The sequence below is a fragment of the Pseudorasbora parva genome, chromosome 9 (assembly GCF_024679245.1).
Source record: "Pseudorasbora parva isolate DD20220531a chromosome 9, ASM2467924v1, whole genome shotgun sequence".
In the NCBI taxonomy this organism is placed as follows: Eukaryota; Metazoa; Chordata; class Actinopteri; order Cypriniformes; family Gobionidae; genus Pseudorasbora; species Pseudorasbora parva.
In genome coordinates, this window is record NC_090180.1 from 13,704,638 (window position 1) to 13,720,290 (window position 15,653).

Below are 15,653 nucleotides of genomic sequence, written 5' to 3' on the forward strand. Positions count from 1 at the left end.
GGACACCCAGGGGTCCTCCATGAGGTTCTAAGGGGTCCCTAGAAAATTTCAGAGAGAAAAAAGACAGAACAATAATGGATAAAGTCTAACAAACTTTCTATTTCAGTTCTAAATGTTTATCTCCTTTCTTGCCGTATGCATACTTTCCAGTATTGTATGTTTGCTCCACCTTTCTAGGGAGTTTTTCTCAATATACTCCCCTTTATCTTGCTCACTGGGGTTCTAAGGAGGTATTCTTAACAGATATTCTTAACTTCTTTTGTGTGTGTGTGTGTGTGTGTGTGTGTGTGTGTGTGTGTGTGTGTGTGTGTGTGTGTGTGTGTGTGTGTGTGTGTGTGTGTGTGTGTGTGTGTGTGTAAGTTGCTTATACAAATATTTTTTAATTGAAAATTTACTTCTTCAGGGTTATACATCCAAAATAGCCAATTTAAGTTTGGAAAAAATATGTTGAATTGATGTCACACTTTTTAAGAAGGGGGTCCCTCATAAAAGGTTTGTTTTGGGGGGTCCTCTGCATCATAAAGTTTGAAACCTCCCTGCAGTAAATTGTTTTTATATTTTATCTTTTTATAATACCCTTGTATTATTGTGTTCTTATTATTTTACTAAGTATGTTAATTCTCTTGAAATTCTGTGTCAAGCTGGTGTATTTGCTTTCTGTGAGCACTTCTACCAATTTAAATTCCTATTATGTGACCACATAATAAAGTGAATCTCATACCAGTTACCAAATCAATCAGAATGCATATTATTATTTTCTCATACCTTCCTTTTCCCTCAAAATACAATTTCGTGAGATATTAACAACAGACCCGTGAGTGACAAATCATGTAAACAAACAGCGTAATCCAGAAACGAGCCTGGGACTCTTAATATGTAATAATGACAGGAAGAGCTCAATGATGCGATGCACCAATCAAAGCGCAGCATTTTTCTTTGCTGCCTGGCAACAGCGAAAACTTTTGTTTTTTGAATGGTCCAATCACGACACGCGTTTAAGACATTTAAACTGGAGTTCATCCGTTAACCGTCTTCAGCTACTCTCAGACGAGTTTTGGCTCTGCCTGTGGAAGGACGAAATAAATCACCAAAGTTCTACATGAACAAGAGCTGCTGAAGTCTTACCATTTTATGTGCATCGGAGGAACGAACTTGCTGGATTTGTGGTAAGAGTGAAAAAAAAAAAATATATATATATATATACATTTTTAACGATTAGGCTATGCATGTAACGTTAGGTGCTGTTATCAACTTAGTGCCTGTTGCATTTCATAACTAAGTTAGTTACACTATTATAATATTATCCTTTTAAGTTGAGTCGTATGGAAAGCCTGTATAATACGTTTGATTACGTAACGTTATCGTGCTCCATGTGACCAGACAGTATCCTGTTCTTTTTCTCCTACAGAGTGACCATCGCTGTGTCAGTAATGTCTCAGTTTGGGTTTGAGAATGACATCCACAATGTCCTCAGGCTGGACATGCCTATCACAAACGCCCCGATGGCTAGGTGGCAGAGGAAAGCCAGCACATCCAGCTCCAACACAAACTCTCTCTCACCAAACAAAAGCGTCAACAGATCAGTGAGCCTTTCCAAAACCCCCAGTAAAACACCAGGTAACGTTATGTCCCATGTGTCCAGCCATTGGTCTGCTCATTGTAGAGTTGGCGTGTCTTCAGTGATAAGTTACATATTAATCAATGTCTTTTTTTTTTTTTTAAAGGAAAGAACGGCAAGACTCAAAACACTCCCTCTAAGGGAGGAGGAGATCGATTTATCCCAACAAGAAATAGCAACCAGTTGGATGTAGCAAGTTTTCTCATTTCCAAAGAGAACGAGTCGGTGGAAGAAACTCCATCGGTTACAGCAGTAAGTGTTTTTGTTGTAAATACACATTTAATTACTATTATACTATATACTATTATAAATGCATCTGGTGGTTGTAGATATTTTCTGATTCTCAACTTCTTCTATCCTGGCAGCCAAATCAGAAAGCTTGGTCTGTGACTCTAAATGGTTATGACATTGAGGAAGCAAAGATCTTGCATTTAGGAGGAAAACCACTTAACGCCCCTGAGGGTATGTTGTGATTTTTATTTATTTTTATTTTTATTCAGTTATAGTAGTAATGCTAATATTAAAGGGTTAGTTCACCGAAACATTAAAATTGTCATTAATTACTTACCCTCATGTTCTTTAATTAACACTTAAAAGACACAGAAAGGTAGTAAAGACATTAAAAGTTCACGTGACTCCACTGGTTCAAGCTTAAAGGGGTGGTTCTGTGGTTTTATTTCTAGACTTTGTGTTTATGGGGCGCAGTATAACATGTCTTAATAAAAATTCTTATTTTACCTTTATTCCACACTGCTGTCTCCACTGTCGTTTGCTTCCTGCTTGAAGCCCAACCCTCTGAAAAATGCAATGGTCTAAGATTGGTTAGATGGCCAATGTAGTTTCATGTATTTTTATTGGCTAACGTGTCAAGCACAGGTTGTCTAGAAATGCCGCGCCCCTTACCATTACGGGCAGAAGTAGCGCTGTGCGATTAATCGAAATCGTAATAAAATCGCGATTTGAGCATGTGATTTTTCGAAATCGCTTCATAGCACTTGATGATGATTTTGCATGCACTCACTCCAAACGCTGTCTTCATTTCAATAATTTATTTTGTTTCTAAATTCAGTTCATATAAAAAAAAAAAAACGAATTGAAAATTAATGAAATCTAACGAAATTCAAAGCCAAAATAACGAAAAAGAAGAGAACCTTTGAGTTACCACCATGCAAAATCAAACATTTCGTTCTTCTAATTTTAATTAGGATAACAGGCCTAGCCTATATCCTTCCATTAAAAATAATGTCTCTTGCGGCACTGGGAAACGTACCAATTTTGTAGACTTTAGTCTGTTTTTGTTTTTGTTTTTTTTGATTACCCACATTAATCAGTGATGCGCGGGTTGATCTAAAATGAGCGAGTGCGGTCATCACCCGCGGACGAGTCATCCAAAAATATTTGATATTCGGGTCGCAGTCAGTCGTGTCGTTTGAAATAAAGATGCCAATTAAACCTTTGTAATTTATATAGCAGCCTAAAAGACACAATTTACTATGAAATCCATTGATAAGGAGGCTCCTCTGCGTTCCAGCATCAGTGCAGCGAGTGAGTGCATTCAGCTGCACAGGTTGAGTCATAGAGACGAGAATTAAACCGGCTCAACCCAGGGACGGTCGATTCAATATTATTTCTACACAGTGTGACGAAAGCTAAAAATAAGTAGGCTAATCTTCTGTTTTAGGCCGACTGGAGCCTTGTTTTTTTGTTTTTTTTAAACATTGTTGCAGCCATTAAAATAGTTCTGTTTTGTTTTTAATGTCAAAGTAGTTATATTTTGTGTCATTTCTTTAAGTCAATTTAGAAAACATTTTAGAGCAATTTTTTGTTTGTTAAATTTAGTTTTAATTTTAAGTGACAGCCTGCAACCGACAGAGTTAACCGCATGTTTAATCAATTTAGCCTCTAAAATAAACTCTTGACTGGTCTTGCCTATATAAAGTATATAACACTTCAAGCATCACAATGTTAGTTCATTTAGCCTAGGCTACTATTACTACCACAGTAAAAGGCATATTTGACAAGCTGAGGCAGTCTGATGCTCATCTGAATGGCGCTTGCAAACTAAACGAGCTAAACAAATAAAAATAATCTCATTTAACGGAGTTCACATCAACGAAAGCAAAAGTTTCATGATACATTTTATTTTTATTTACATTTACATTTTATTATTGCTTGTTGTCATCTGTTGAGGTTTTACACGCAGTGTGGCGGTTGGTCAGTTGTATTTGTCCCGTCCCTCCTCCACTGTGATTGGACAGCTGGATGAAAAGTGACTGAGCGCTGCGTTTTACTCATAGACTGTAAAAAAAATATGGACGTAGTGTCCGTGACGTCACCCATAGGATTTCGATAAGCCGTTCTGAAGCTTAAAGTATGGGCGAGCTGGGTGTTGCCATTTTGTGAGCAAGTCATCGCGTGTCACTCCCGGATAACACAAAATGGGCAAAAAGGCGGGATGTGCACGGAGCTGAGGTGACGCAATGACTATAGACGGCAGATAAATGGCTATCCACTTGTAACCACGCCCTTAATTATGCAGAACTTTAAGGCTTTCTATAACGTAAACTAACGAGTTATTAAAAAAAAATTCACCCCACTCACAGTTGTCATGAAGATCAAAATTAGCCTTATAAGCCAAAACCACAATTTGTACCAGGCTGTAAACATGTTTTTTTCTGCTTTAAAGTGGAGAATTTTAACATGGGGCTCAATGAGATTCTGCTCCCTTCTGGAGCCTGTCCCTAGTGGCCAGTTGAGGAATTGCAGTTAACATTACTTCCGTATTGGCTTCAAGAGAGATCGCGGGAGGTTGCCGCTTGGTTTTACTCCAAGTTGAACATTCTTCAACTCTCGGCGACCTGTAAAAAAAACGCTCTGCGCTCTGTGAAATACTTGCTCAGGCATTCTAAAAAAAAAAGCTGCGCTCTCATTGAAAACAATTGAAAATGTCCGCCAGCCGCGTGAAAAACACTCTGGTGGACACATGGCCACGATTAGTTCACTCAAAAAAATGAAATTTGTCAGTAATGACTCGCCCTAATGTTGTTCCACACCCATAAGACCTCCGTTCATCTTTGGAACACAGTTTAAGATATTTTATATTTAGTCCGAGAGCATATCTAAGTGTATGCGCTCTATACTGTCCATGTCCAGAAAGATAATAAAAACATCATCAAAGTAGTCCATATGTGACTCTTGAAGCATCAAATACATTTTGGTCCAAAAATAACCCAAATTACAATTTTATTCAGCATTCTTTTCTTCCTTGTTTGTTTTCAAACCTCAAATAAAGATTCAAACGGTCATGAATCAGCGGATTGATTCATGATTCGGAATGCCAATGTCATGTGATTTTGGCAGTTTGACACTCGATTCGAATCATGACTCAATATGCTGGTTCATGACCGTTTGAATTAAAAAGGAGAATTATAATGTATGGCGGAATAGAACTTCTGAGAGTACTTGACTCGGCGCAGTAAAAAGTCCCGGCTGAAAAATCCTCCCTCACATCTCCTCCTCCCTCGCTCATTTCTGTCAATAGGGGGGAGGGGGAGATGTGAGGGAGGATGTTTCAGGCTGGACTTTTTACTCCGCCGAGTTGAAGTACTCTCAGAAGTGCTATTCCGCCATACACTATAATTCTCCTTTTTAATGCGCTTAGAAAAGCGTCACGTTTTTTGTCGCCATACTAGGTCGTTCAACTATTCGTGTATCTGTATTTAAAAAAGGAAAACGTGTTACACGTTTTGCATACTGGGTTGCACAGTGACACTGACTGGGTTAAACATTCATCGTTTCTGAGGGGAAATGTTGCAGTGCGTTGATCATCTGCCAGTCTTTTCAAAGGAAGATTACAAACGGCGAACACTAGTGGTTAGCTTGACGATGTGAGTACAGAAATCTTTTACTTTAATTCCTAGATGGTTTGTCTCCTTGCTGCTTCTTAATTCTCGCGCCTAGTGAGCTTGCTGACAGGCGGTTGTCACGACAATGTAGTTTAAGGCGGCACAAGTTCGCGTTCATTTACACTGAATCAAAACCGCGTCTGTCGCCTTTGATACTAGGGGCCGAGGTGGGTCAGACCCGGCATATTTTAAGTCTGCTTTAATGCGGCATCGCGTCTTTACAACGAATTTTGAGCAGACACAGACCCGTGTTAGACCCGCCTTAACTCGTTTGGTCGCTTTTAACTTGATCTCTGGTACCATAGTGAATATACTGGGCTTAGTGCACGCACTCAGACAAGAGGTATGTATCAACTCGTTTTAGTTAAGGGAATAACGGTTTAATATGAAAAAGCAGTGAAGTATCCCTTTATGGTTGAACCACTGCAGTGACATGGACTATTTTAGCAACATCTTCACTAGCTTTCTGGGCCTTAAAAGTGGTAATTAAATGGCTGCCTATGGAGGGGTCAGAGAGCTCTTGTTCTTATGTGTTTGGACTGACATGAGGGTGAGGAATGACAGAATGTTAATTTTTGGGTGAACTAACCCTTCAAATCGATTGAACTTGTTTTTTTTTAAAGTTTAATTTCTTCTACGCTTCCATAAATGCATCTCTCAAATGAACTGAGCACTTTCTCCCACAGGTTATCAGAACAACCTGAAGGTTCTCTACAGTCAGGTTTCCACGCCAGTCTCGACCAAGAAGAGCCGGTACATTTCCTCGGTTCCAGAGCGAATTCTAGATGCCCCTGATATCAAAAATGACTTCTGTGAGCTGAGTTTTACACTACACCATGTGATCGGATTAGAAGAATTCTTTATAGATGTGAGACTAATGTGGCAATTTATCTTCAGATCTGAACCTGATGGATTGGGGAAGGCAGAACCTGTTGGCTGTTGGCCTTGCCAACTATGTGTATTTGTGGGATGCTGGTGTGGGGGACATTCTTTTATTGAAGAAAATGGATGATGTAAACGAATACATCTGTTCTGTCTCATGGAGCAAGGATGGCAATTTCTTGGCCGTTGGGACCAGTGATTGTAAAGTCGAGGTAATTGAAGGTTGTTTTCTCATACTGTGGTTGAATAACTTCTCCAGTTGTTCTCTCTTTTTAACTTCAAGCCTCTCCCATTGTCCAAGACTTTGAACGCCCCCAAAATATTTCTGGTACTTCAGCTCTAATGACACGTTTATTTTTATTACTTCTATGTAACTTTAAATGTATTGCCAGGCAATGTATTGTTTGTGACTAGAGGCATCTTTACACAGCAAACGCAGTACAGAAACCGATTCTGAAGCAGCATAAAATCCCAAAAATGTGCATTTACACAGACCGTTTAATCCTTCTCTGAAGCGGCATAAATGCATTTACACAGGAATTAAAATCGTGGGTAACAATGCGTTGAACATTATTTAAAACTACAGTTTTAACAAAGTGTTAAGGGGGGTCGCACACCGGACGCGGAGCTCGGCGGCGCCCCTTTAGCCTATAAATTAATTTAAAACAAATAATGAAATGTATAAAACCTATAGACCTAAAATAAAAACACAGAATTTTTAATAGTTTTGTTCTGCCTTTATTTCTTAATAAAATTGTGCCTGATTGACAATGCTATAAAGAAAGTATAGCCTACATTATTATGGGTAGAATACCGCAGGATTAAAAGTGGTCCAGAGTTTTTTTCAAAGAAACAGAAAGTCACTTTAGAGCATTCATAAGGGGCGTCGCATCTGTAGGGGATAGGCCTACACCCACTCTTTTCTCGGTGACCGGTTTCAAAACCTGCTCTTTTTCTGTAATTTTTCCGCAGTGTTGCACAAACACCATAGCCTACTGCAGTCGCTCCTCTGTGTGTCTGCGCTCCTAGCGGCTGCTTCCCCTCCCTTTACATAATAGATATTTTTTTATAGCTTAATGCTCTTTAAATATATTGTTGCATTGTGAAAAGTTTTGGTGCGTAGGAAGGACCTGTCCGCGGTCGTTCTCCGTGGTTCTGACCCATCTCTCTGAGCCCATGAGTGTAAAAGTGGTCAGGAATGTGATATTTCCCCAAAACAAAGTTTAGTTCTCAGCTCGTATAACATGAGCCCGAATATTTGACAATTCTGTTATATTGTGAACAGAAAAACGTTACACGCGTCAATCCATTACCGACGATTTTTGGTCTTTATTAAATAGGCTTATATAGCCTACAGACAGTTAGGCTATTTAATCAAAAAATAATGTTATAGGCTAATATTTCAACATAGCCTAACTATGACATTATAGGCTACGTTTTCTTTAACCCTTTGTCCAACGAAATTAAGCGCCGGCGCATTTTGTTCCTTTATGACAGCGGGAACAACTCACTCTGTATTTTTTTGCCATATGATACAGATAGCCTAGGTGATATACATAATTATAAACTATAAATTTTCTACTTTTGTCACAATAACAACAAATGCTGTGGATTCTGGGAATATTGTTTATGCACTTTCCAAAAGCTGTCTTAATTAATTTTTTTATTATTAGGCTAATACAAATTGTTCAAAAGCATTTCTAAATTCGGTTAATATTTCCAAAAAATGAATTTTCAAGACAAAATAATGAAAAGGTAAAAACTACAACCATGCAAATTTGGCCTTCTCTGGCAGTTAGGTTACATTCCGATGGGGAATGAACGTTAATAAGCTAAATGTTCTAAATAAATATGCACGTAGCCTAATAATAATGATAATTAAAAAATACACAACTTTAAATAAACTCAAATATTCTACAATGTTGCTTGTAGACAAATTACAATACCATAATGATTGAGTACCTAGGCTATAGCCTATTTCAGGTTGTTAGGCTGCACTATGCCTAAGGGAAAAATCCAAACTTCAGTCTATTTTAATGACATGTATGACAGCATATAGAATGTATCAGAAAATATCAAATCTAATATAAAACATCCTTCTCTCAAAGAGATTATAATACTGGGTTGCACAGTGACACTGACTGGGTTAAACATTCATCGTTTCTGAGGGGAAATGTTGCAGTGCGTTGATCATCTGCCAGTCTTTTCAAATTAAGATTACAAACGGCGAACACTAGTGGTTAGCTTGACGATGTGAGTACAGAAATCTTTTACTTTAATTCCTAGATGGTTTGTCTCCTTGCTGCTTCTTAATTCTCGCGCCTAGTGAGCTTGCTGACAGGCGGTTGTCACGACAATGTAGTTTAAGGCGGCACAAGTTCGCGTTCATTTACACTGAATCAAAACCGCGTCTGTCGCCTTTGATACTAGGGGCCGAGGTGGGTCAGACCCGGCATATTTTAAGTCTGCTTTAATGCGGCATCGCGTCTTTACACAGAATTTTGAGCAGACACAGACCTGCGTTAGACCCGCCTTAACTCGGCTGTGTAAAGATGCCTTAAGCCGGGTGCACACTGTGTGATTTTGGCAACGATTTGGCCGTCTGAGACAAATTTAGAAAATCCTAAGATTCCTCAGATCCTAGGCTAAAATCTGACGTCTTTGGTCGTTACTATGACCAACTATGACCAAAACGAGAGCTAGAAATTTATTCGTAGCCAGCATTTCAGTCCCACGTGTAATGCAGCTCACTGTCACTGAATGCGTCATTCATTGATGATATAAAGCTCCGGGTGAGATTTCTTGTGCGCGTCCGTTTTTAGCGCGCCTAAACTATCGTGCAGTCTGACATTAATGACAACTGAGATCTTGCAGTGTGACACGGGGATCATGTTCGTACAATCTGACAAGGGACATTCGCAAAGGATTTTGAAAAATCGCACAGTGTGCAGGACCCATTAGGTAGTTTAGTCATTTTATTTTAGAGCTTTATTTTTGCAGGTCTAGAAATTACCTTAAATTAATGACCGTTGGTAAGAGCATGAATAGCATAGAACATTGCAGCCGGAGCTACTTCTCTCTGTTTATGTCTATGGCGGATCACACAGGGACTGTGCTCCTTGGCAAAATTCCGAATTTAAAATTCAAACACATGCACTGGTGGCGGCATTCGACGCCTGTCCGCGGCAATTAAATGTATATTTCCCTCAAATTATGAATGTATATACTGAATTCACCCTGTGCTACCAGATACACTTTACACTCATCGTGCAGCTCTTCTTTCAGAAGTCGATTCAAAATTGAACTTGCGCGTATATAATGTTCACGTCCGTATATAATCTGTATCCCCCCCTTTAGGCACAATCGGCTTAAGAACGTGCATATAAACGCACTGTGTTCTTTTCTTCTCTAGGCAGGTTTACTAACGCTTTAAGGCCTGGTTTCACAGGGTTTAGATTTAAGCCTTTGTTCAGTTAGAACATTTAAGTGGCTTTTATAAACGTGGCTTAGGAAAAAAAAACATTGCTGGTGTACATCGAGACAACCACTGTGGTCCTTGATGGTTGCGTGTCTGTATTCAATTTCTCATGATTTGTCATTAGAGATTTAAATGAATGCATAGGCAGCCATATTGCTTGCTGAATTTCTAAAAGGTTCATGTCATTTCTTGCAGTTATGGGATGTTCAGTACCAAAAGCGTCTCCGCAGCATGGATGGTCATTCGGCAAGGGTTGGTTGCTTGAGTTGGAATGATCATGTTTTGTCTAGGTAAGACCAGCATCTCTTTGAACTTAGATTTTATGCATCTGTGCTTAAGGGTGCGTTCACACCTGAGCATTTGTTTTGGAACCTTTTTTTTTTTTTCTCTCCCTTTGTTCGTTTAGGCAAATGTGAACATGGCAATTGTGCTCAGATTCAAATTAATTCTAGGGGGGTTCGCTTGAGGTGTGAAAGCAAATCAACCCAATGAACCAATTGGCATAATTCATAACAAGAATTGTGCTATAATGGCAATAGTGTCTGATTCTGTGCGTGAGAACAGTAGTTATCACCGTTGAAAACCAAAAGTGTACGGTTTCATCTTAAAGGTGTTGTGACCTGTTTTTTTAATTTTTTTAAAAATATATATATATACTGTTGTCTAAGGTCAACTTGTTCATGTGGTTTTTACATTCAAAAACATCATAATGAATAAGTAATAGGCTATTTTCTACCTTGGTTTTGAGGCTCTCTCCTGCAATGTTTTGATGGGCGAGACGCACTGTTGACATAAAAGTGTATTTAAAAGGCTAGTTCACCCAAAAATAAAATTTGTCATTAATGACTCCCCCTAATGTCGTTCCACACCCGTAAGACCTCTGTTTATCTTTGGAACACAGTTTAAGATTTTATTTAGTCTGAGAAATTATGCCTCCAATGAAAACGTATGCACAGTATACTGTCCCTTACCAGAAGAACCTGGGATCTCATTTATAAAACTCTGCGGGTTTTTTTTTTTTTTTTTTTTTTTTTTTTTTTTGTAGCTTGATTTTGTGTACGCACAAAATTCTGATTTATAAAACCATGCGTACACCAGAACCTGCGCAAGAGTTCCTTTATAAATCACAGCCAGCAGCAGATTGTGCGTATGTGGTTCTCCACCCTGTCTCCTCCCTGAAATCACCATATATGGAGCTTACAACGCCTATATTTACTACGCATGACCTAATTTGCATATCATTTGCATGCATATTCCCATCCATGTGACATCATGTTTAACACTGTCAAAGGTAAAAGACATTGAAAAATATTAGATATGGACTATAAATGCCATTTGTGCCTTACACATTACATTGCTGAAAATCGTTCAATATTGTAGAATAAATGTATCAAAATATTCATATAGGCCATAGTGTTATTTTAATTAAAAATATTTCGTTAGTTTTAAACACTTCAAATAAAATAAAATTCATGCAGTTTTGCTGATAATGTCCCTGAATGAAAACTCGTTCTCTCCTTATTCTGCCATTGGCGTAATCCTCCAAAAGTGCCAGCAGTGCCATCATGAGGCGTTACATACACGGGTCACCGGAGGATTTGTTTCTAACAAATAGACTGATCTTTAACACCTTGACAAAATCACAGAATTAATTTGAAGGCGACAATTTAAGACGAAAATGTTATACCAAACGCATGCTTCATGATGGTTTTGTAATGAACACCGTAATAGTTAGGACTGATAGTGATTGTGCTTCATGACTGTATTTGCAGACTTTGAGATTTTATGATGTGTACATTTGTGCAGTTCTCTAGTAAAAGGGTATTTCATGCTATTCTGTATCACCTGTAGTTGCGCCATCTCCTCCTGCGCTCCCGTTGTGGACAGGGACTGTAAGCAGAGCATTATTATTAAATATTTTTTAAATACATTTTGAATTCCGTTTGGATTTTACTAGCTTAGATGTATATAGCCCAAAACAATCGGCACAAATAACACTGTTGGAATTTAATCTTCATGATAATGTGGTTCTACCGTATGAAATGTCATTAATTCTTATCGTTTTTCTCACATTTATTTTCTACAGTTCTAACTTCAGTTCACGACTTCACCATCTGTGTCGCCAATTCCCTTTGTCTCCAGAATGTGCGTACGCATAGCTTAAAGGTGCGCACATTCTCCCGTCAAGTTAGTTTTTTTTTCATAGATCACAACCTTTGCGTAGGAACTGGCGTATGCACGCTTTATAAATGAGACCCCAGAAAGGTCTTTTTATTTATTCATTATTCAGATCGTCAACGTTATTTCCGCAGTTTGACACACGATCTGAATCATGAATCAATACGCTGATTCATAACTGTGCAAATCTTTGTTTAAGGATTGAAAACAAATGCTGAATAAAGTCGTAGTTGTCATTTTGGGACCAAAATGTATTTTCAATGCTTCAAGAGATTCCGCCTCTCCATTGAAAACTGTGCTTACGTTTTCAATGGAGAGGCAGAATCTCTCGGACTAAATATAAAATATCTTAAACTGTGTTCAGAGTCATTAATGACACAAATTTCATTTTAGGATGGCTAACACTTTAATGAGATTCTTCTTCCCCTGTCAGTTCAGGTGAGGGAGGAATTTAAGGGGCAACCGGAATGTTTCTCCTAGTACAGGGACAAACACAATGAATGATTTCTCATCCACCTGTGATTGATTGGATATATAATATAAATAAAATATAAATGTATAATACTTTTAATACTATTATTTGAGCTGCTGATCAGTGTATAAAAGTACAAACTACACGTGCCTTTCAAAAATATCAAGTCAAGAGTAAACGACGCACAACAAGAAAAGAATGTTATTTCACAAAGATTTACTGGCCTGTCGATGGGCTTACGTTTTGGTAACCTGTCTGGAATACTCATAGCCCTGGGACTTTGCAAGCCCTGGCCCATATATTGCAGAGTCTGATTCTGAATTGCAATTAACCAACAAATAAAGGATTCTTCAGCCTTTGACAGTGTGTCAAGTTATGTTTTGTTAACCATGTACAGAATCAACTATCTGTAACAATGCAATACTATCACATATTAAAAAAAACACGTTTTACTCACAAGTGTTGCACCGTTGCCAACGACTGTCCTGTCATAAGTCCCGCTGCTTGCGAGCCGTGTGTGTTGCGTAACAGTCGCTCCAGCAGCCTTGCTCAGCTCCCTCAACATTTGGTCCTGCTCTGCTTTATGCTTCATACTGCAGTAATGTTAATAATCGCATTTATGAACATGATTTCTGCCCGAGTCCTATCCTGATTATTTTCCACCAGCTGTGAAGTGAAGACCACATGTACCAAGATACTGAGTTCAAACTTGGCATCAAGCTACAGCTTTGTTTTGAATATGCACCTTAAGCAGATAGAAAAGTAACATACTGTAGCTTTAATGCTGTGTAACTGCGCTTCTCTTTGCGTGACTGCTGTCCTGACGAAGCCTTGACTTTTTGCATCTTGAAACCGATGGCCTCCAGACGGCACTGGAAACTCCAGAGACAGTGTTTGAATTTGCTGCAGTATTAATACGAATGTAAAATAACTGAACAGCAGGAGTGACCGCTACAGTAGTGTTTGTGTGTCTCAAGTTACAAATAAAACCATAAGCTCATGCAGTGAACTTCTCAATCATCTTGATGGATTATGTAGAGGAAACTAACCAATAAGAGGGCCGTTGTACTCTCGTGACTGGCATAAACATTTTGAAATTGTTTCCTTGTGAAAGCGAGCTGAACCAAGAAAATGCAAAATGTTAACATGAAGTCCCTATTTCAGAACAAAAAAAGTGATCTATAGGTGCGAAAATGCCCTAACGCTTTGCTTGATCTCCAGTGGCTCCAGATCTGGTTTGATTCATCAGCATGATGTTCGAGTCGCAGACCACCACATCTTCACCTTCGGCGGGCACACTCAGGAAGTCTGTGGCCTTACCTGGTCTCCAGATGGGAAATATTTAGCTAGCGGTGGCAATGACAATATGGTCTACATTTGGCCCATGACAACAGGTTCGGGATATCAAGCTGTCCATGCTCTAAGTGAACACCAGGGAGCAGTCAAGGTAACTTGAATTTGAAAAAAATGTGGACCTTTTTTTTTTCCTTTTCTTTTTTCTCTGTAAGGTTTTATGGTTCTTTTTTTTTTTTTTCTTCCACCATTAAGGCTTTGGCATGGTGCCCTTGGCAGCCTAGCATCCTTGCGTCAGGAGGGGGCACCAGTGACCGTCATATTCGCATCTGGAATGCTAACAGTGGCTCTTGTATCAGTGCCTTGGATACTTGTTCACAGGTAGGCTCACCCCCTGTATGTCATAGTACATGTAATGTTATCTTGCATGATATGAGGCTACATTTTTTTTTTTTGCTTCCTTCCAGGTATCATCTCTCGTTTTTGCTCCGAATTACAAAGAGTTGGTGTCTGGCCACGGTTTTGCTCACGACAAGGTTATCATCTGGAAATACCCCTCGCTTGTTAAAGTTACAGAGTTTGAAGGCAAGTTTGAGTTTCTGCTTCAAGTAATTGTGCAGTCACCCATCCTTTAGTTAAACATTACAACAACGCTGAATTGTGACACTTCACATTTTAAATTCCTGTCCAATTATCCATTTTAGGACACGAAGACAGAATCCTCAATTTGGCATTGAGTCCAGATGGTTCGACTGTGGCTTCTGTTGCTGCTGATGAAACCATTCGGCTTTGGAAGAGTTTTGAAAAGGATGCCGTCAAAAAACCCAAGCCCACCAACAGCATCATTCAACAACATATTCGATAACTATGAAATGTTAGTTTTAATAGATCCAACAAAAGGGGAGTTGGAAGGTTTAAAGATCTGAAGTCTAATAATGGGATTCCCAGAAGACAACCTCCCTCCTTTGAAAGTTGAACCATCGAATAACCATTTTGGTGATTTTTATTTTTCTTCACTCATGTTCTTACATATTTAACTCTAAAAGTGATCACTAAATTATGTACAGTGTAAATTTTCAAATAAAGTGTTGTAAGGATTTCTTTTCCCTTTTGACATGTATTTGCCTTTTATAAGTGCTCTGTGATCAGTTAGTTACATTTTGTATTTTAATGCATGGTTTTTAAGAGCTATTAAGTGGAATAATGTTTTGCCATGTTGGCAGACGGGTTGAATTAAAAACCACTGAAAGCCTTACAGGTTTTTTGTGACTAGCTTGAAATAATAAATGGTGGAATGTTGGTGGAGAAGGATGTATGCTTTGTCCTAATAAATGGCCTTTCAAAACTCAGTTAAACTGCATGCAACATTTGGTGATTTCTGGTGTTCATAAGTTGAAGGCAGCACTGCCCAATCCTGATCCTGGAAATCTATCTACCTGTAGAGCTCTGCTCTAACACACCTGTCTGTAATTGTCAAGTGCTCCTGAGCTCTCAATTTGCTGGTTCAGTTGTGATCTCCAGGAACAGTTTTGGCACCCCTGGTCCAAAGGTATAGTTTGAATTGATAGGAATCTCTCTATAATTTGGAAGTCATGCTATTGTGAGTACAATGATGCAAGAACTTACTCAGTGGTAAAGGGTCAGTGCATTATAATAAAACATCCAAGTATTACAGAGTTAAAATATGTGGGGGGAAAACAAGACACAAATGCTGTTGAGGGCTAATTCTCACCACCAAACGACAACCGACATGGGTACTACTTGTCACCAATTTAATGTTGACTCTGCTTTTCAGGTCGTTGAATGTCTGAGTAGTGAGTGACTTTT

General features: G+C 38.8%; 1 protein-coding gene across 1 annotated transcript; it reads left to right on the forward strand.

The window, feature by feature from the left end:
• The first annotated feature begins 1,008 nt into the window (after positions 1–1,008).
• cdc20 (cell division cycle 20 homolog) lies at positions 1,009–15,175 on the forward strand. The gene is made up of 11 exons (XM_067454018.1): positions 1,009–1,166; positions 1,409–1,617; positions 1,725–1,870; positions 1,984–2,080; positions 6,210–6,335; positions 6,421–6,617; positions 10,079–10,173; positions 13,755–13,980; positions 14,082–14,207; positions 14,294–14,411; positions 14,531–15,175. The coding sequence occupies exons 2-11, from the start codon at positions 1,431–1,433 to the stop codon at positions 14,689–14,691; spliced, it is 1,479 nt and encodes a 492-aa protein (XP_067310119.1). The 5' UTR covers positions 1,009–1,166; positions 1,409–1,430; the 3' UTR covers positions 14,692–15,175.
• Positions 15,176–15,653: the final 478 nt, after the last annotated feature.

Excerpts from the sequence above, each read along its gene's own strand:
- cdc20 (XM_067454018.1), top strand. The coding sequence starts at position 1,431 with ATGTCTCAGTTTGGGTTTGAGAATGACATCCACAATGTCCTCAGGCTG. Across the intron at positions 1,618-1,724 it reads AACCCCCAGTAAAACACCAG|GAAAGAACGGCAAGACTCAA; the intron begins GTAACGTTATGT and ends TTTTTTTTAAAG. Across the intron at positions 10,174-13,754 it reads AATGATCATGTTTTGTCTAG|TGGCTCCAGATCTGGTTTGA; the intron begins GTAAGACCAGCA and ends CTTGATCTCCAG.